The sequence below is a fragment of the Narcine bancroftii genome, chromosome 11 (assembly GCF_036971445.1).
Source record: "Narcine bancroftii isolate sNarBan1 chromosome 11, sNarBan1.hap1, whole genome shotgun sequence".
Classification (NCBI taxonomy): Eukaryota; Metazoa; Chordata; class Chondrichthyes; order Torpediniformes; family Narcinidae; genus Narcine; species Narcine bancroftii.
In genome coordinates this window covers 13,986,333-14,008,591 of record NC_091479.1, presented here as the reverse complement: position 1 = coordinate 14,008,591, position 22,259 = coordinate 13,986,333, and the positions used below count along the sequence as shown (strand labels likewise).

The following is a 22,259-nucleotide window of genomic DNA, read 5'->3' as shown; positions in this document are numbered from 1 at the left end:
CCAAAGGTTTGCTTCCTGAAACAAAATTGGGGTCTATGATGGATAACTTCAAGATGAATACAAACATAATTTCAGGTTTACTGTACCATGTAGGAAGTTGGAGAAACCTTATTTCAACTTTTATTGAATTTAGCAGGTTTCATCGCAGAATGATACTGACACATTGCGTTAGTTCAACTGACCTAAAGATGTTTTGCCGCTGTTTTTTGTTTGTACTCAGCATCTGATGCCTCTCATGTTAGTGTCCAACAATTGTCGGCCGGCATTGATACTGCTTTTCCATTGTCACATTGTCCTGGTGAAACCTTTCACCATGTTCGTCGCTGACTGCACCAAGATCAGCCGGGAAGTGCAAATGCAAATGCAGAAAATGAATTTTCAGTGACATGGTTTTGTATGTTTGGAAGTTTAGACTTAAAATATGGCAGAAAATTACAAAAATAGGTTATATCTAAAAAAAAAGTACGTAATGAGAAATTTATATTGTGACCTTCATGATCTGCAGCCCAAAATCTATAAAATCCACCCAAAAGTGTTCAGGAAACCAAATCTCTGTTGTCCAATGTTATCCACTCTCTCCCTTATGCCTATCTATTCCTTTTTGAAGGCATTTATTGATTGTGTTTCCACCAGCTGTTCAGGCTAGGACCCCCATATTATATTCTTGCTGCCAGTAGAAACATTTATTCTTGCCTTTCCACCTCTACCTTCCACCATTGGAATATCCACCATCTCTGTAAGGGGAGAGAGGTCATCTGGAAATGGGAAATTCAATGTTCTTACCATTGGGCTGTTGACTGTCCAGGCAAGTCACATGAGAATGTAGATTTAAAGAATAGAATAAAAATGTAAGTTTAAAATGGCAACTGGAAGAGAAAAGGCTGCACTTGTGAGCTGCATTTCTTTTTTTTAACTAGCTTGGGAACAGATAAGAAGCTCCTTATTTGGTAGAGTCGTGTGAGACTAACTGACAAATTCTGAGAGCATTTTAAGGAATGAGCAGTCACTTCAAATGTTCCAGAGACAAGAGTTAAGAAACTATAATGGGTGGCATGGTTAGCACAATGTTTGTTATAGCACCAGCAATTGGTACCAGGATTTGAATCCCATGCTGACTGAAAGGAGTTTTTAACATTCTTCCCGTGTCTGCGTGGGTTTTCCCAGGGGCTCCAGTTTCCTCCCACTGTTCAAAATGTACCGAGAGTGCAGGGGTTAATTGGGTGTAAATTGGGCGGGATGGATTCATAGGTCGAAATGGCCTGTTCCCGTGCTATATGTCTACATTAATTTTTTTTGAATTAAATCAAAGTGATTTTGTAAGCCACAAGCAGTCTCCTTTGTAATAAGTGAGCAACCTTTGGGAGTGTCTCTTGCTGTAACGTATTTTTCACACTTTGCAATGTGATTAAAAGTTTGTATTTGCAGCTGTATTTGTGTTTGCTTTGGAGCACCTCAGCTCCATTTTAACACACGAGGCTACTGCATTTTACATTGGGCCTTCCTCAGGTAGTAGAGAAGGCCAAGGATGGACAGTTGGTGTGAGAATAGGGAAAGGGAAGTTAAAATGGAGTGCAACCAGGACCGCAGGATAGCCATTGTGGGCAGGGAGCAGATGCAGTGCGAAATGGTCTTCAATATTAGGCTTGGTCTTGCCGATACATTGGAGGCCATTAAACCCAGGAGATAAGGCAGTAGAAGATGTTCTTGAATCTTCGCATTGCCTGGAAGAGTAGTTTTCGTCTCTGTATGATCTTTTAGCATCTGCAGTCTCTCGTGTGTAACCATTTCTGAAAGCTCAGTCTGTAGGCACAGCATGTAATTAACAAAGTGAACAGTGTGATATTAGTTATTGCGTGGAAATTGAACATTAAGCAGTTTATGCCTCAGGACATTGATGTAATCACATCTCAAATACTGTTGTCTCCTTTTTTTAGAAGGATGGATAAAGTGAAGGGAGGAAGGTTTAGGGGAGACATCAGAAGCAAGTTTTTTTTTTACACAGAGAGTTGTGGGTGCCTGGAAATGCATTGGCTGGGGTGGTGGTGGATGCTAAAACAATAGGAGCAGCCAGATTAGTGTAGTGGTTAGTGCAACGCTGTTATGGAGCCCAGCGATTGAGACGAGGATCCAAATCCCATGCTGTCTGTAAGGAGTTTGTACGTTCTTCCTGGTTCTGCGTGGGTTTCCTCCGGGTGCTCCGATTTCCTCTGATTGTTTAAGATGCACCAGGGCTTATAGTTCGATTGAGTGTAGTCGGGTGGCACGGGCTCGTGGGCCGTAAGGGCCTGCTACTGTATGTTTAAATTAAAGCTAAATTAAAAATTTAAGAGACTCTTAGACAGGCGCATGGATGAAAGATAGAAAAATAGAGGGTTATGAGGTAGGAGGGCTTTAGTTCCTTTCAGATATATATAGGTTAGCACAACATCGAGGGCCAAACGGCCTGTACTGTGCTGTAATGTTCTATGTTCCATGTTAATGCATTGGAGGCTGTTCCAAGAAGGTTTAGTTGACTGATATGTGGAATATGGGCTGTTTGACTCATGAAGAAATATTGGACAGAAAAGTCTTGCATCTGCCAAATGTTTAGGGGAGTGAGAGAGGACTTGACTGATATGTATAAAATCCTAAGGGGCTCTTGACAGTTTGGATGTGGAGGGAATATTTCCTCTTATGAGAGAAATAAGAGCTCAGAGCTACAGTTTAAAAATGAGAAGGCACCCAATCATTTGAATGGGTTTAGATCTGGAGGTGGACAAGTGAATGCAGAATCAGAATTCTGAATCTATTGTCATGAACATGTCACGAAATTCATTGCTTTGTGGCAGCCTCACAGTGCAAACATTTATATAAACCACCTGACAAGAAAAAGCAAAGGTAAGGCAGAGTCTGTGGTTCATTGATCTTTCAGGAATCTGATGGCTGCGGGGAAGAAGCTGTCCTTGTGCCACTGGGTGCTCGTCTTCAGGCTCCTGTACCTTTTTCCCGATGGTAGCAGAGTAAAGAGGGCATGGTCTGGGTGGTGGGGATCCTTGAGGACCAAGGCTGCTTTCTTAAGTCACCGCCTCTTGTAGATGTCTTCAACAGAGTGAAGACCGATGTCCATGATGTTGCAGGCCAAGTTAACAACATTGAAGTTTTTTTCTTGTCCTGAGCATTGGCACCTCTGTTCCAGACAAATGCAACCAACCAGAATCCTCTCCTCAGTACACCTGTTGAAGTTTTCAAGCGTCTTTGGAAGTCTTTAAGAGTGAACTTGATTGTGTCTACTCAGACTTTAAAAAGGGGGAAATGGAGGAGTTGATGCTCTCTTTTAGAAAAAGATTTCTGATCTACCTGATTACATGCAAAGCAGCTGTTCTCTTCTGTAAAAGAGCAATCAAATGCAGAATATATGAGCTATTCAGGGATGTCCCTAACAAGAAAAGTAACCCATAAGATGCGACAATCTGGCTTCAAGTCCATAACCAGAAGGAAACATCATCTGCAAAAGTTGTCGATAATTCTTGACTGCAGAGTAAAGGTGTGATAGATTTACCCCTTTAGATCAATGTTCGATACTGCCTTACAGGAAGAGCAGTGAGTAACTGGAGGTATCTCTTAGGAATCACTCAACATCATGCCATGAGTAATGTAAGCTAATGAGCACTTTGCGGACCAGTGAAAATCAGACAGGTTTTAAATCAGCATGGAAACTCAGTGGGTATGCAAACCATGCTTTCCCTTATTTAGGTCAAACTGGAAGCAGAAAGCAGACTTGGGAAAGGATGAGTTCCTTGATGAAGAAAGCTCAGAGGTGTGCAGTACAGCATACCCACTAAAGATGGTCTCCTCTATGTCGGAGAGATGGGGCGCAGGCTGGGAGAACACCACTCTATCCACCGCCATAGTGTGGATCTCCCAGTGGCTACCCGTTTCAATTCCCAGTCCATTCCCTTGCTGGCACATTCTTATGCACTGCCAGGCAAAGACCACCTTGACAGGCCCTGGGGATTTATCTACCCTTATTTGCTTTAAGATAGTAATCACCTCCTCCTCTTTAATCTGCATAGGTTCCATGACCTCACTGCTTGTTTTCCTGACTTCTCACAACTCTGTGCCAGTTTCCTGAATTAATACTAATGAAATAAAAAGCAGCAAGGTCTCCCCCATCTCTTTTGGCTCCATACAAAGCTGACCACTCATGCCTTTTTTTTTAGCCTTCCCGATTTCTTCCTTTTCTTGCAATTTTTTAATAATCCTCAGGTACCTCATTTGGTCCAGGTTGCCTGTACCTCTCTTCTTCTGGGATACTCAATCTCTTCCACAGAACCTTTTATCTGTCCGCCTCAATGTGTGAGGGATAGGAATTAAGGGATCATACATTAGGCAACTAACAAATGCACCAAATGAGAAAAGAATGGAAGTGTAGGAATGAGAAAAGATAATTAAAATGGCTCGATCGTGTTGGACCTTAATTTAGGGAGAGGGAGAGATGGTCAATTTTTTTTGGCTTGAATTAAGGAACTAATAAAACAGCGTCTCGAGCATTACATAACCAATGACAATGGATAAGGAGGAATCACTGACAAAAGTGTGAGAAACAAGTCTATCAATTATGTGATAGTGGGTAGAATTTTCCTTTGTCATGGGAGAAGGGAAAACATTGTTTTGAATGCCAGGGGTGATTGTCGATGTCTCACAGCTTTGGCGATGTAGGTTTGGGGTGGCGCGGTTGGTGTAGCAGTTAGCACAATGCCATTACAGCACCAGCGATTGGGACCAGTGTTTGAATCCCGTGCTTTCTGTAAGGACTTTGTACATTCTCCCCATGTCTGCGTTGGTTTTTCCTCAGGGACTCTGGTTTCCTCCCACCATTCGAAATGTACTGGGGTGTAAATTGGGCGGCATGGTCTCATGGGCTGTACGTCAGCGTAGTGGTTAGCTCAATGCTGCTACAGCACCAGTGACCTGGGTTCGAATCCTGCGCCGTGTGTAAGGAGATTATGCGTTCTCATTGTGACTCCGGGTGCTCCAGTTTCCTCCAACCTTCAAAACATACAGGAGTTGTAGGTTAATTCAAAATGTACAAGGGTTGTAAGTTAATTGGATGTTATTGGGTTTGAATCCTGCGCCGTGTGTAAGGAGATTATGCGTTCTCATTGTGACTCCGGGTGCTCCAGTTTCCTCTAACCTTCAAAACATACAGGAGTTGTAGGTTAATTCAAAATGTACAAGGGTTGTAAGTTAATTGGATGTAATTGGACGGCATGGGCTTGTGGGCCAGTTTGAATGTACTGTATGTCTAAATTCAAAATAAATACCATATATTTTGGCATATAAGATGACCTTCAGATAAGACGGGTCACCAATTTCAGCCTGAATTTCATGTATTTATCATATATCGGGTGTATAAGATGATCCCTCCCAAAATACTTCTGTTGACTGAGCTATTGGACGTGGCTGGAATGTGGCTGTTATCAAGGAGCCTCCAGCAAAACGAAGAAAGTTTTAAGTTAAAAGTCATTGAAAGTGGCCGAGGAATCGACCAACTGTGTTGCTGTGTGGCTTGGTGATCAAAGCATGGGATAAAGTGAAAGTAAAGACTGTAACAAAATCTTTCAAAAAGTGTGGTATCTCTAGTCCGATAGATAGTGTGGAGGATGACTTATTGTGGGACACTGATGACGAAGCAGAAGCCGACTCGTCGGATTCAGACTGGGACCCAAATGAGGACCGTGTAAACAGTGAGACTCCGGATGTGTTTGCCGAAGTCTTTGCCTCAGACAATTAGGATTTTAGATGTTCTTTTTTACAATAAAAAATTATTTCTATTAGAAATTTTTTGGACGGTGGGGTCTGAGTGGGCTATAGAACCAACTGAGTGGTATTTTGAGTAGAATTTTAATCTGACCTATAAGACCCTTAATCTGGCATGTTGTTTGGTGGTTCAAGGCTCATCTTATTCACTGAAATATACAGTAAAGAAAATGTCTAAACTCAAGTTTACTCCCAATTCTCACAGCCCACAGGAAGTTATTGTGAACTACCTCAAGTGCAGCCATTCTCAACGGGGGTCTTACACATTTAAGTCAGAGCTTTCACCTCACAGAGCATCAATATTTTTAATGTAGTCGGCAGAAGTACGGATCAAACCAACTAAACTGACTGCTTCAGAGGGAAGAGGGCCCAAAAACTTTGAACAGAGTCCTAAACGGGGGTGGGGCTATAGCCAAAAAAAGGTTGAAAACGGCTGCGCTCGTGAACTGGTGAGAGAATCAGGAGGATTTTGATGGACAAGCTGGAGAGAATAGGTTCTTCACGTTCATTTTTTTTTGGTAATACTTTATTTATCATTTTAAATATATTAACAATGAACAACCATACAAAATACAAAACAACATGAAACCCCCCCCCCCACTCCCCCCTCTCCCACTGTACAAGTTCAATTAGATATGGATGAAGATAATAGAAACATTAAGATAAAAATAGATGGTTATGGGGAAGAGAGGGTTTAGTACTTTTTTAAGGAAGGAATACATGGGTCGGCACAACACCGAGGGCTGAATGGCCTGTACTGTGCAGTTTGTTCTATATTCTAAAAAGAAACAGAAAATCCCATTGTCAGTGCGTACAGTAAAACACATAGACATGATGGTATCATAATGTTAAAATCTTTACAGACGTCAGCTGGCTAGTCAGTAGCGATCGTAACCCAATGCTGTATAGGTACCAGTGAGGTACCTATATATTCTAAATAGGGCTGCCAGATTTTTAGGAAGGTGTTATATCTCCTCCTAAGACTGTTGGCAACCTTTTCAAGTGGAACTCTGGTATACATTTCCTGGCCACACATAAGGCAATTTCTGTGAATTTAACTTGGAAATTAGTTAGCGATCTACTAACACTTGTAAAGTTCCCCAGAAGACAAAGCTCTGGGTTGACTGGAAAGGTGACACCTGTGATCTTAGTTAGGATGCCACTAGAATGTAAGAAGGAACCAACCTCTATCCCCCACCTAAAGCACATCTCTGATAACTCAGTTTTATATTGGTGTAAATTTCTGTGGGGTGAGGTATCTCTGATGGAGAAAATTACAGTGGACCAGTCTAAACCTGGCATTGATAGTAGCCAACAAACTTCCCTGACATAGATCTTACCTCAATTGTCATGTCTAAATGTGACTCCCATCTCATTCTAGATTTATGCAAACTTGGCTTTGGGCTCCCACTCATCAATAGAAAGTATATTCTAGAAATACATTTACGTACACTTCCTTCACGTTCAGCCTCAATGGAGGATCTCAACCTGAAATGTCGACTCTCCGTTTCCCTCCACAGATTTAAAATTCCATTTAATGTCATGCACATAGGTAGGCCATGACTCATGACAGAGTCCGTTCTGACCTACTGATCATATCCCAAAACGTACGTATGTCAGAAATTCACTGTATCCGTTTTATCATTCATCAAGTACAACCTGGCGGCCACCAAGGCCAGCTCTTGTAAGAGGTTGGCCACCCCTGATATAGGCACTATTTTCGATAGATAAGCCCTAACTTCCACCCCAAAAGGGTCATTTTTATATTTAAATGTTTTTTTTCTTTTTTTTATAGTTTTTTTTTGGTTGGGGACTACCTGTATATAAAGTAGATTTTTTTCCCCCATTTATGGCCCTCTAAGGGCACATCACTAACAAGACAGGAAAGAGAAACAATAGAGAGTCTCTTCAGAGACATCAAGGGTCCGTGGATTCCGCCACCTTCTCCAGTGTCGCTGCCTCCTGCACTTCTTTACCTTCCATAGCCACACGGTCTCCTGTCTTTTCCAGCAGTGAACCAGAGATCCAGCATCCATCACTCTCCTTGGCCCTGGTTATGAATTCCTGATAGGATTAAGAAGCTGTTTTAATTTTTTTGGATGGCATCAGGGGCACGATACCATTTGGGAGCCAATGAAAGATCAGCACCTCACAAATCCTGGACCTGATGGAAAAAATAAACAAGGAGACTATTTGTTAAATGGGGAGAAACTTGAAAATACCCAGATGCAAAGGGATTTGAGAGTCCTCGTGCAGATTGAGATGGTAGTGAAGAAGCCAAAGGCAATGCTCCCATTAATTTCAAGAGGAACAGAATACAAGAGCAGGGATGTGTTGTTGAGGCTTTATAAGGCACTGGTGAGACTTTACTTGGAGTATTGTGAGCAGTTTTGGGTTCCAGATTTAAGAAAGGATGTGCTGACATTAGAGAGGGTACAAAGGAGGCTCACCAGGACGATTCCAGGAATATGAGGAGCATTTGACAGCTTTTGCCCTATATTCATAGGAATTTAGAATGAGGGGAAATCTTATTCAAACATTTTGAATGTTGAAAGGCATGGACAGAGTAGAGGTTGATAGATTGTTTCCCACGGTGGGAGAGTTTAGGACAAAAGGACCCAACTTCAGGATTGAATGGCATCTGCTTATAACAGAGATGCAGAGGAATTTCTTCAGCCAGCGGGTTGTGGAGGGTCAGCTCATTTCGTCTATTTAAGGCAAGAAGTTGATTGGTTCTTGATTAACCAGGGCATCAGAGATTATGGTGAAGGATGGGCAGTAGGACTGAGTGGGAAAATGGATCATGTCGTTCGTCCATTGTCGATGATGAAGACCTCAACACCATTAATCACTTTAAGATTGGATGCCGTGTGTCCAAAAATGACTGGTCAAGCCAATTCGGGCACTGAATGTCCTGGCACTGTTGGGCAGACGTGTAGGCCCTGCACTTGTTGCGCTGGTGGTTCTGGACTCGCGCAGCTCATACTTATGTGGTACTTCAGCAGGGGGCCTTGCTTCACATGGTCCGTGTGACTCAAGTCCACACCAGGAAGGGTGGTTTTGTGCCAGCGTTTCCAAAGTGGTCATGACTATAACAAGCAACTTCAGGGAGGCCCTTAGTGTGTATTTGTGAAGTTTATTCTGCCTTCCATGCCAGCATCTACCAGCAGAGAGTTCTCCAAAAAGGAGCTGCTTGAGTATGTTGTCATCTGGCATACAAATAACATGATCTGCCCACCAGGTCTGTGCTCTCATTAGCAGTATGTGGATTGATGGTAGACTTGCTCTAGAGAGAACTTCAGTGACTGGTACTTTGTCTTGCCATCTGATGCCTAATATTCTGCAAAGACAAGTCATGTGAAAATGGTTGAGCTGTCTTGCATTGTCTTCAACACAGTCCACGTATCACAGGCAAACAGGAGGGCTGTGAGGACCACAGCTCTGTAGACCTTCAGTTTTGTTGCTGGACTGATTCCTTGATGTTCCCATGCAGAGGAACACAGCCTTCCAAAAGCAGTAGTCCTGTTGAGGAGGGGATACTGCCTGTACTGTCTGCCCTTTGATTGTGATTTTGGATTCTGTGTATGGAGCATGAAGAACTGTCTTTTTAAATGTTGATGGTGAGTCCAAAGCTGACACAAGCCATGGAAAATTTATTCATACTGACTTGCATCTCTGACTCTGAGCCAGCATTCAGGTCACAGCGATCGGCAAAAAAGAAGTCTCTCAGAACAGTTTCTTTCACTTTGGTAATAGCTTGAAGTCTCCTCAGATTGGAGAGTTTCCAATCCTATTTTTGCTCCTATGTCTTATGGTCTTGCACCCACAAACTGGTCGCCATAAGCCTGGTGTGAGGCCTTCAAACACCTAACCTCATGCTATTCTGTTGTGGGGTTCTCTCCTCATCTTCTCGGTGGAGAGGTGATGAGGATGTCCCTCTCTGGTGCCCTGCACAAATGCACTACTTACCCCCCTCCCTTCCAAAGCCCCCAAACCTCATAGAATGGGTGCTGCCATCTTGCCTGTGGGACCTCAGACGTAAACAAAAAGCTCCCTGACCCTGAGTTCCTGCAGCAGGTTGGTGGATTCCTTGACTATTTCTATCCCTTGTTTTTAGAATTAGAATTTTAATACTTTTTTAACTAACATTTTAATCCTTTTTATTTATTTAAAACACTCAATAGTTTTAAAGTGTCTTCAATATCAGATACATTTAACAACTGCAGCATTTTGGGCATATTGATGGTGTCTGGGTTAGTTGCTGGAGTTCAGGAGAGATGATTTAGAGACATATTTTCAAATCCCACCAGGGCCGCAGGGGAAATTTAAATTCAAGTAATTAAATCTGGAGCCGGAGCTAGCAGTGGCAAACATAAAATGACTAGGTTGTCCACGAAAACTAATATAATTCACTGATGTCTTCTAGGGAAGCAAATGTGCCCTACTTACCTGGTTACGTGTGCTGGACACTTTATTGTGGGAATTAGAGTTAGACGAAAAATACATTTCCCCTTCATCCCTCCTCCCCACTCCATTCCCCACCTTTTTATTCAAGCATCTGATTGTTTTTCCGCAATTCCGACTCAGGGCTAATTCAAGTTTATTGTCAACTGATTGCACAAGTGCAACTCAACAAAATAGCACTCTCTGGTCTTCAGTGCAAACCATACAGACACAAACCCAGACATAGCACACATAATTACAAACAATACATTTGCAGGACAAGTATTCGTACATAAAAAATTTTTTAAATTTGTTTCATGAATATGAGTCTCGGAAGGTTGGTGTGAGCAATTCCTTTGGTTGTTCAGCATTTTCACTGCTCATGGAAGAAGCTGTTCCTCAGCCTCGCAGTGCTGGCTCTGATACCCCTGTATCTTTTCTGATGGGTGCAGCTGAAAGATGCAGTGTGTAGAAGGGGAAGAGGTGATTAATTATTTTGGATGCCATCTTCAGTCAAAGATCCCAGTAGATTGTGTCTAAGGTGGGGGGGGGGTGGTGAAGGGGAGGGAGTCATCGGTAATCCTCTCTGCCACTCTTATGGCCCTGTGGATTGATCTCGGATCCATTTCTCTCCGGCAACCGTACCACACTGTGATACAGCCGGCCAGGATGCTCTCAATAAAACTTCTGTAGAAGGTTGACATAATGGTGGCCGGAAGCCTTGTCTGCTTCAGTCTTCTCAGGAAGGTTGCACTTTGCTCACAAGTGAGGAGATGTTGTGTGTCCATGATAGACCACTAGATAAATGAACTCCATTTAACTAGTGCTCTCCATTCCAGAAACATAGATTGCATTTTACTTCCTATGGATGCTGCATGACCTGAGTTACATTGGGCATTGATGAGATCACATCTAGTGTACTGTGTCTGTCTCCCATTGTAAGGAAGAACATATATGTATTGGAGGTTGTTCCAAGGAGGTTTATTTGACTGAAATCTAGGTTTCTCCAGGAGTTCTGTGTATTTCAACCTAGATCTTTTTATTTAACTACACCCCATCCCTGTTTCTACCCAGGTCCCTTGGGTGGAACTTAAACACACAATTCAGACCAGGTGCAAGGGTACCACTAATGTGCATGAAGAAACTAAAATTTCAGCCATCAAATTCAATTAAATATATTGTGTTTAATTTTCATATTCTGAACAAAAGCAGGATTTTCAGCCACAGCCTCCAGTTTAGTTCCTGACAGGAGTAAAACACAAATGTCTGCAGGCACCATGATTGAAGTAAAAACACCATTGTGTTTTTAGTTCCTGATAAGTCATTTTTGCACTGGCATTTTGGTAATGGGCCATAGGGCGACTCATGGGTTATTGATCACGAGCGCGGTTGTGGATTAAAACCAGGGAAGAGTGTCCGGGGCCGTGAGGGTTACAGATGAGGTCTTCAGGAGTTACAGATTGTGGCTGTGGGGTGGAGAAAGGCACTGAATAGCTCTTGGACCGTGGTCCTTGGAGTTCAGAAGAATAAGAGGGGATCTCATTGAAGCATTTTAAATGTGGAAAGGCCTGGATAGAAAGTTATTTCCCATGGTAGAGGAGTCAAGGACAAGAGGGCGCAACTTCAGGATTGAAGAGTGCCCATTTAAAACAAAGATGTGGAGGTATTTCTTTAGCCAGAGAATGGTGAATCTCTGGACTTTGTGCCCACAGGCAGCTTGGAGGCCATCGTTGGGTGGATTTAAGGCAGAGATTATTAAGTATCGGAATAGTCAGGGTATCAAAGGTTATGGGGAGAAAGCAGAGGAGTGGGGATGAGTGGGAGAATGGATCAGCTCATGGAATGGCAGAGTATACTCGATGGGCTAAATGGTCTATTATATCTTATGGTTTAAGCTGTGATCTACATATGGAATGGGTTGTGAGCTGGAACCTGAGGAGTGCAGGTAACTACTTGACAAACCCTGTTTGCCTTTTTATATCTCCAATCACCTATGGACAATTTTAAGATTATGTTATTGTCATGTCGTAAAACAGAAAATGTGATATTACACAAAATTTCCTTTAGTCTACCATAAGGCAAACAAAGATTCACTATCATCAAAATTTGCTCAGCACCATTTCCAGCCAGAGAAAGAGAAGCGAGAGTCCACCCATGGTTACTGAATGTCCATGGCTTCGCCTTCAGTATTCCTGCAGCCTCCGCAGCCTTCAGTCCAAGCCATCAGCAACTCAAACTCCAGATGCACATCTCTGACACAGGAAGCCTCCAACACCCTCTCACATCTCAGTTCGATACCTGGTGCCCCTTCAGCCAGTCTCCAGCAGTCCACAGCCTGGTATGAGTCCTTTGACCGCAGTCATCAACAGCACGCCTCCTGTGTGTTCTTTAACCTCAGAACCCCTCACTAGTCTGGCGCCAAGGTCACAGTCCTGAAGGGTCATTTCCTTTGCTTCTCCTTCTCAAATGAGGGGTTGTCTCCCCAATTTCTGATGTCTTGTGCCAGTCCTTTATTTTCCCGGAGTCTGTAACTCCTCGTGACCACTGACATTCATGAACACCATCATCTTGGGCCAGACCCTGCGGTTGTATGATTTTAAAATAAACCACCATCAGCTCCTTTAACAGGACGTTTAAAACCTGTAGAGAGCTGATGGCTGTCAGACTGGATGGTTGGACCTGGCAGGGGAACATTGTTTTTCCACCGCTCTCCCTGGGTCTGCACCAGCGGTAGCCCTGGCGTTACAGCAACTCCATTTTTTTGAATGGTGTGCATCCGCCAATCACACACTCTCTCTGTAAGGCCCCCTCATCTCAGGATTCAATGCAATTATCAACAGTGAAAGCCTATCAGAAATTCTCCTTCCTTCTTGCCAGTAAATAGCTTCAAGACATCATTTATTCACCATTATAAATCTGTGCAATCAAAGGACATTTAAATTATTAACCATGCTGAGATAATTCACTTTCCTAACTGATGATAGGGTTGATTACCTTGGGTGATCCTCTGAGATCGTGCATGGCATTACTGATGAGACATTTTTGGATTAACTCTTTAGGCTCAACATTTTATTTTCAGTTATAGTTTCCATTTTAATGGATTGAATTCAAAGTTGAAAGTTCAGATAGAAAAAAAATAAAGATTCGCTAATGGATAATGTGCAAAATGAGAGTCCTTAAATAAGTCTTTGATTGAGTTTGTTATTTAGGAATCTGATGGTGGGTGGAGGGGCAACAACCGTTCCTTAACCTGGTGGTTTTGAGACTTGTGGCACCTAGACCTCTTTCCCAATGGCAGCAGTGGAAACAGAGCATATCCTGTGCATCCTTGATGATTGCTGCTGCTCTACGACGGCAGAGTTCCTTGTTGATTTACTTCATGGTGTGGAGAGTTTTGCTGTGATGTCTACGACCTTTTTTCAGGCTTTTCCGCTCAGGAGCATTGGGGCCATCATAATGGGCTGTAAATAGTCAGACAGATCAAGCTGAGCATGAACCTGACCTGTCAACCCCACAGTCAATCTGAAGCTGACAAAATATCCATTAGCTGAAACAGGATCCTAGGTGAAGCCTCAGATGGTTGATTCTAAAACCCTACACTGGTAATGTGGGGATTGACTCAGAACACCATCTCACCCAGGGGATTTTTTTTTCTTTACAAACGTCTCTGATGGAGGTATTGAAGAACTCGTTATTTATTTAATGAATTAAAATCATTATGGCAAAAATTAACACAATAAACATTTAAATTATAACCCATGCACATCTCCTTTCCTGTGAGTGGGCAGCACGGTTAGTGGTTAGGACACTATTACCTCAACCCAGGTTCAAATCCCACGCTGTTTGTAAAGAATATGTGCACTCCCCCATGTCTGTGTGGGTCTCCTTCAGGTGCTCTGGTTTCCTCCCACTCTCCAAAACATTCAGGGGAGATTAATTTGGCCAAAATTGGGCAGCAGTTTAAATTCCGGAATCAGCTTCTGCCGTGCTGTAAATAAAATTTTTAAAAGTTAGCTTCCCTGGGATGAAGCTAAGGGGACAGGCGAGTCCATCCTTGCTCTGATCCACCTCAGTGCTTGGGTGCTGGATTCAGTTGTGGGTGCAGTGGCAGAGCGGGAAATCAGATACCCTCATTAACCCATCGTCCTTGGCCGGCTGCATCACCGTGTGGTTCAGTTGGTGCAGAGAAAGGGATCAGAGGACAATCCACAGCACTATGAGTGGCAGAGAGGATCACTAGAGTCTCCCTCCTCCTGCCATTGATGGATCTACAAAGATTGTTGTCTGAAGAGGGTGTGCAAATTCCAACCCCGCGCACAGCATCTTTCAGCTGCTCTCATTGGAAAAGAGATCTGGGAGTATCAGAGAAACAGCTTCTTCCCCCAGGAGTGAGAATGCTGAGTGACCAAAGGAAATGGTCACACTAACCATCCGAGACTCTCATTTGGACAAAACAATTATTTATTTTTCTGTATATATGAATACTCGTTCTGCATGTATATTGTTTGTACGTGTTGTGTGTCTGCGAGTTTCAGACCAAGGGCCGGAGAACGCTGCTTTGTCACGTTGTAGCTGTGCAATCAGATGACAATAAACTTGACTTTACTTGCCAACCAGATTATTTCAGGATTCTGCTTGGAGAGTCTGAGCCACACATGGTTGACAGCTGGCGCAGGAGGTGTGATGTATTGCTGTATAAACTAAACATTTGAGCCAATAATAATCTACCTATGAATAGTACAACTGGTTATTGTGGACGCCAAAGTCCATCTTCTTAAGAAGAATCCAATTCACACACTAATGAAGGTGACGATTAATTTTTTTCCAGAAACTTGTCCCTGAAAAAAAACAATCTCCTGCCACTGATGTCAGATTCACTGGTCTGCCATAACTGGAATTATCCCTCTCGCCTTGTTAGCAACCAACAGAACAAATAATGTATAAGAAATGCTAATTTATCTGGGTCAGGGAAGGTTGAATTGAATTCAACACCAGCAGCCCTATTATTTTCTGCAAAATTATATTCTCCAATATAATTTTCGAACAACATTCAACAAGAGAAATGCAAACTGCTGTGGTATTATTAATCGTTCAATCATGTTTAACACTCTGTATCCCAACTTTTACTTTTCATAGTATAGAACTAAACGTCCAGGAATTGTGTTAAATAGAAAAGTACAGTGAAATACTAATGGGAGATCTGTTTGAAAGCCAGGATAGAAAATGCTCTTGAATCCATTGGGGCATGTTTTCAAACTCTTCTGCCTGACAGTTCATAAGTTTGGGCCGAATCCAAGACATGTATATTTACATGCGGGCAGAATTTCTAATGTATGGTCAGTAGTGTGTTTTTAAGTCTGTGATCTGCCAGTCTTGAGTCATTTTCTTTTTTAACTGAAATGTTTAAATAACAAACTTACTCCTAATCCAAACACAGGTTAGAAGAAAGTTCATTAATATGTCGACTGCAATCCCTCATTTTCTGCAAAAATAATAATTCTTATGCATAAAAACACAATGCTGGAGAAACTCAGTGTACTTTATATAGCAAAAATAAGGACATATATTTTGGGCTCGAACCCAAAACGTTGATTATGAATCTTTATCTTTGCTATATACTGTTTGACCTGCTGAGTTTCTCCAGCGTTGTGTTTTTACTTCAACCCCAGTGTCTGCAGACTTTCATGTTTTCCCAATTCTTATGCAAAGTTCTTTCCATTGAAATTTGATAATTATGTGTATTTGCCAAATTAGAATTAAGCTATTGATTCCAGCTGGAGTGAGGTTTCATGAGCACGTGATTTTTTTTCTCTTTCAAGATTATTTTTACTGGCATGTAATAAAACAGAAAATGTGACATCACATGAAATTTCCTTTGGTTTATAGTAAGGCAGATTTGCCCAGTGCCCCTTACAGCCAGAGAAAGAAAAGCAAAAGAGAGCCCCCCCCCCCACCAAGAATCATTGAGTGTCCGTGGATTTGCCTCCAGAGCTTCCATAGCCCCCACAGCCACAGCCACACAGCCTTCAGCAACCCGAGCTCCAAATCCAAACCTCTGACATGATCAGGAAGCCTCCAGCGTCCTCGGTACCCTCTCGCATCTCGGTTCCAATACTTGGTACCCCTTCGGCCAGACTTGAGCCTGAAGCTTTCCTAAGCCTACACTGCTCCATGGGTCAGACGGCATCCAAGGAGAGAAATAGACAGTCTATGTTTTGGTTCAAGGTTCGATAAAGTATCTCAACCCAAAGCATAATAAATAGGTGATTTAAAGAGGATTCCAAAAATTGTCCCCTCTCAGCTGTGCACGAGTGCACATGCACACCCATTTTGCAACCAGAGCACAAAGGAAATAAGTGTGCACACCAAAATAAGAAATTCTCAATGATGTTTTATTTAATGGAACAACAAACTGAACAAAGTAATTCAAAGTATAGAATAAAATCTTAATACATTACCTCAGAATGTAATCATATTTGTACATTAAAACATGGCAATAGTTTTATTAGCCACGAGAGGGTGTGCCAAAATTATTTTGAAACAATTTGAAGTTTATATTTTCACAAGCATTCAGTGTGCATATACTTTTGTCACAAGGGAAAAAGAATTTGCATAACATATTTTTGCACACACTGACTACTAAAAATTATACGGAACATTGATTCCAAGGCATAGGTTTTTGACAGAGTGGTTGACCTTTGAAACTTGCTGCCAGAAGAGGTCCTGGAATCAAATACAACACCATACTTAAATAGGGAATCCTTTGGTCAGGGACCTAATGTGGGCAAGATGTCGATGGGAAGATGTTGATATGTAATGGCGGGGGGGGGGAAGCAAGCCTGAAACATCGGTTATGTATCATTATCTTTGCTTCATAAAGTTCACCGTTTGACCTGCTGAGTTTCTCCAGCATCATTTTACTTCAAATCACAGTGTCTGCAGACTTTCATGTTTTACTCTTGATATACAAGTATCCTTTTCTGTGCTCTGCAACTCTCTGATTTGAGGACTCTGAAGAGATGTAAATCATCCCATTAAGTTGTTCAGTTCTAAAATTATAGCCTTCTGCACAAGTTAAGGAGATGCACTGTTTCACCTCCATCTGAGCTCTGGACCAACTGTGTGCTTGGACATCTTTCTATTTCTCTCCAAGGACACCTCCTGATCCATGGATATCCTCCAGATTTGTTCAGTCTGCTTGCTTGTCTTCAGTTATCGTCAATGGGTATAGAGTTGGGTTCACCTGATGGCTGTGAAACACAAAAGTCTGCACACGCTGAGATTATAGTAAAAACACAGAAATGCTGGAGGAGCTCAGCCAGTCTTGCAGCGTCCAGAGGAGGTAAAGATATATTATCAATGTTTCATGCCTGATTCCTTTCTCAAGGTGTAAGTAAAAAGCAGGCAGGCCACCGCAGGAGTGCGGATCTCCTAGTGGCCATCCATTTCGATTCCCACCCCATTCCCTTGCTGACATGTCTGTCTATGGACTGAGACGACCAGCAAATTGGAGGAACAACCCTCATCTTCTGTCTGGGCACCTTCCAACTAGATGGCATTAAAAAAAAGATACCGGAGAAGTTTATGTTAGATATAGTCCAGTAACAGGCCCTTGAGCCCATGCCGCTTAATTACCCTACAACCCCAGTATGTTTTTGAACAGTGGGCGGCAACCAGAGCAGCTGGAAGAAATCTACGCAGGTCACATGGAGAATGTACAAATCAGGCAGTGCCGGATTCAAACCCCTGTTCCCAGCATTCTAACAGCACTGCACTAACTGCTACGCAAACCACCCACTTCTTCCTTGTCTCCTTCCCTCTGGTTCTGCCTCTCTCTCTCTCTTTTCCCCATCTCCTTTCCCAGACCCAAAATCAATTCACACTTTTCTTCTTATCATATCCAATTGACATCTTTTGGCTGTTGGGTCTGGACTACTCCCCCTCCCATTCTTCCCCCTTAATCTCTAGTCTTTAATTATGATGCCTGCCTGCTTTTTGCTAATACCCTGAAGAATGGCTCAGGAAATATATCTTTACCTCCTGTGAACTCTGTGAGACCAGCTGAGTTCCTCCAGCATTTCTGTGTGTTTCAATTGATGGCTGCACTTTCCATTGGGAGAATAATTTACATCATGGATCTTGATTACCTTTCCCACGTTGCATTCTGTATTATCTGGGAGAGACTAGTCTGATATAGATGGAACATTAACTGTGGAACCTGAGCTCTGTGAGGCCGGGTGATCGTGGCCATCAATCCATTTTCTGGGAACCATTGAACTTCTGCCTAAATATTCCTTGATCATCGACCTCAAAATGCAACATCTAAATTCAAATGTGCAAGTTAGTTAGACTTCCAAAGTGTCTATCTTATAACCAAGAGGCAGCAAAGCTACGCTTGTCTTTCCCAAAATGTACTCCTGGTTCTCAGAAAAATGTATACTTGTTAGCTTCTCCTGACCAGATTCCTGGAGTAATTCAATGAGCCTATAATCCTTGGAGAGCCAGTGAAAAACTTCGTTTTGTATGCTACCCAGGCAAGTCAACTTGTACACCAGCCATTGCAAACTTCTTTTGGCTCTGCCCCCCCCCCCCCCACCCCTAGGATTCTTTTCAAAGTTCACTGTTAGTTAGTTTCTTCAGGACTTCTCTCCTATCGACTACATTTTTAAAAAATTAGGATTTCAGTCTGTGCTCCTCTAAATTTACTGTGACCCCAGTGGTGCCGTATGCCCCCCCCCCTCCATTGAGAGTGGCTGCTTCACAGGCATGGCAAGAGTATGCTCAAAAAGTGCAGGAGATAGCATCATAAAAAACTAAAAGTCCAGGATTGTGGACTTAGAAATAGAAAAGTACAGTGAAATACTAATGGGAGATCTATTTGAAAGCCAGGATAGAAAATGCTCTTGAATCCGTTGGAGCATGTTTTCAAACTCTTCTGCCTGATAGGAGGCAGATGGAGAGAGTATGTCAGAGTGGGAAGTGTGACCAGAGTGGATATGCAAGACTTGTGCACGCTACCCAGCAGGACTTGCCCCTTGCATCTGATTTTCTTGAGGACAAACCCGTAGGGTCTTGCACTCCTGAGCAAGATTTCATTACATCCTTGCATGGGATCTGGAGCTGGTTAACTCCTTGATATCTCAGACATCTCCAGACTTAAAAATGCAATGCTAGAGAAACTCAGCAGCTCAAACAGTGTATTTTATAGAGCAAAGATAAAGATATGTAATCAATGTTTTGAGCTTGAGCCCTTCACCAAGGTGTCGTTAGCAAACTTAAATGCTCTAGACCAATGGTTCTCAACCTTTTCCTTCCCACTTACATCCCACTTTAAGGAACCCCTAAGCCCTCGGTGCTCTGAGATTAGTAAGGGATGGCTTAAGGTGGGAAGGTTGAGACCCAATTGTGACTGAAATATTTTGCTTGAGCAAAATTGTCATTGGACCATTTCCTTTGGAGTAGTGAATCCCTGCACATAACGAGTCCACGAGGGACGCTTTTCAAACTTTTCCGGCCCACCCACTGATCACAGAGCCCCGATGTCATCGGGATGACTTAAAGTGGGGCGCGGGTGGAAGGAAAACGCTGGGGCACCCTGCCCGCCCCCCACCCCGACTACTTCCAGGGCATGCAAAGCAATGTTTCAGGCCTCCCGTCCGATTGTGAGCAGAAACCTGGCAGGGGCTGGAATTGAAACAAAAGGGGGAAGGGGAGGGGAAAGGGATGGAAGGGGGTAAGGAGAGGACGCTGCTGCAGGTCCAGTCCTGCCGGTGGGGGGGTGGGTGGGTGGGGGGGTGGGTGGCCACTTCAATAGCAACTGATCCTTCTTTTGTCTCGGCAGGTAAGAAAAACTCCATTTTACTGCACAAAGTACAGAATGACCTCCACTCTGGTGCCTTCAACTATCAGGAGAGCGAGATCATCCAGCAGATCGTGCAACACGATCGAGAGATGGCACAGAGCGTCCAGAAGCCGGCTCCCACCGCCTCCACGCCAACCCCGGTCATGTGGACCCCGCTGGTCCAAGCTCCGCTGCAGACGGCGGCAGCCACCACGTCGGTGGCCATCGCTCTCACGCACCATCGCCCGTGCCTGTCGGGGGGCCTGTTCCAACCGCCGCTCTCCTTGCTCAGCCCCCTGGGTGGGGGGCAGCAGCCCGGCCAGACCCCCGGGCAGGGGAAGAAGGCGTCGTCGCCGCCGGGCTCCGCTTCCAGCACGCCGCCCTGCGCCGGCTCCCCGTCCGCCGCTCTGTTCCGCGCCCCCTCGCTGATCGGCCCCGCCCCCTCTCCCGGCCCCGCCCCCTCTCCCGGCCCCGCCCCCTCTCCCGGCCCCGCCTCCTCTCCCGGCCCCGCCCCCTCGCTGATCGGCCCCGCCCCCTCTCCCGGCCCCGCCCCTGGCTCCGGCTCCTCCCCCGGCCCCGCCCCTGGCCCCGGCCCCGCCCCTGGCTCCAGCCCCTCCCCCGGCCCCGCCCCCTCCCCCTCCCCCGGCCCGGCTCACCACCCGCGGGGCGGCTCCCCCTCGCCGGTCTTCGCCAGGTCCCCGCACCTCCGCTTCCCGGGCGGTGCCCAGCCCGCCGGCCCCCTCCTCCTCCAGCAGCCGCCGCCCCAGGTGGGGGTCCCCTCGCCCCCCCCCCTCCAAAGGCCGCGACGGGGGGAGGCGCTGAGCCGCTCGGCCGGCCTGCTGCTGCCGCCCCGCCCGGCCTGCTGGTCGCCGTCGGCGCGCGCGCCCCCCCGCCCCGCGGCGCAGCCAATCAGCGCGCTGCACAGCACGCCGCCGCGCGGGCGTCTCGCGCCGGACCTCAAGCCCATTTCGGCGTCCCAACCGTCGCTGGCGCCGCGCGAGGACAGAGTTGGCGAGCGGGGGACTCGACGTGAGCCGATGACTGCGGGATCTTTACCTCTGACGCGGGGTCCAACTCCACGATGTCAAGACAAAACCATCCCCCGCAAAGGATCAATAGGCTTTGGGTCTGATTTGGAATCTGTTCGATCTAAGCTTCCTTCTAACTTGTGAGGAAAGTAACAGGTCATGTATTATATACAATTATCTCTTCTGTATAACTGTGATTATTTTTTAGTTGATCTAGATTTGTGTCATTATATTATACATTTTATTCATACCTGGGGAATGGATAAACTGATGATGAAGAAGAGCAGCCTCTAACAGAAAGGGGGGGGGGGGGACACTTCTTTGGTCCCTTGGCGTCGGCGGTGGGACCACCGGGCGCCGACGGAGGCCAGGACCCCAGCGGAGGGTGACGCTGGAGCGCCCCCGGGCTTTCGGAGCCGGCGGCGGCCTTCACGAGGAGTCGAACCGAGTGAAGTCCCAAACCGGAAAAAAACCCCCACTTTGGTTATTAATGGTTGGCCGCAGCGCGTGGATGGATCTGGCGATGCCGGCATTTATTTATCCGTCACTGAATGGCATCCGTGGGTCTGGAATCACAGATAGTAGTTTTCCTTCTCTGAAGGGCATAGGGGTTTTATTTTTATGACTATCACTTTGACTAACTAATTCCAGATTTATTCATTTACTTGAATTTAAATTTTCCCAGCAGCCACGATGGGATTCAATCTCACACTGTGCTTATCGATAGTCTAGAATTCTGGCTGCTGGTCAAGTAATCAATCACTATGCTACTGAACCTTCCATTAGAATTAGACGATTGGCTCTGTGTAACTTCATGCTGTAACCATGACGGGAGACACTAATTGCAAGCAACTTTCTCTTCCCTTCTCACAAGGAAACATATTCCAAGTTGCTTCACAGGAGTGTTATCATACCAACATAAGGAGATGGTAACATATAATTTCTTGGATGGCTTTAAGGATCTTCTTAGAAGAAGTATCACAGCTCTATTCATTGCACTGCTAACAATAACTTTGGTCAAATAGTTGAACAGCCTTTGTGCTTTATCTCCACGTGCAAATTATTGGAATTAGCAATGGTTATACGATGATTCCAAAGTTGAAGCAGAGAAGGGTTGTCACCCACAAAGAACTACAAAATGCGCCATC

At 44.5% G+C, this 22,259-nt stretch overlaps 1 protein-coding gene across 1 annotated transcript in view; it reads left to right on the top strand.

The window, feature by feature from the left end:
- LOC138745186 (potassium/sodium hyperpolarization-activated cyclic nucleotide-gated channel 3-like) overlaps positions 1–21,255 on the top strand; it is a 788,271-nt gene extending 767,016 nt beyond the window's left edge. The window contains exon 8 of the mRNA XM_069902244.1: positions 20,084–21,255. Within this exon, the coding sequence (XP_069758345.1) occupies positions 20,084–21,255 (1,172 nt within the window). The remainder of the gene's footprint in view (positions 1–20,083) is intronic.
- The last annotated feature ends 1,004 nt before the right edge of the window (positions 21,256–22,259 follow it).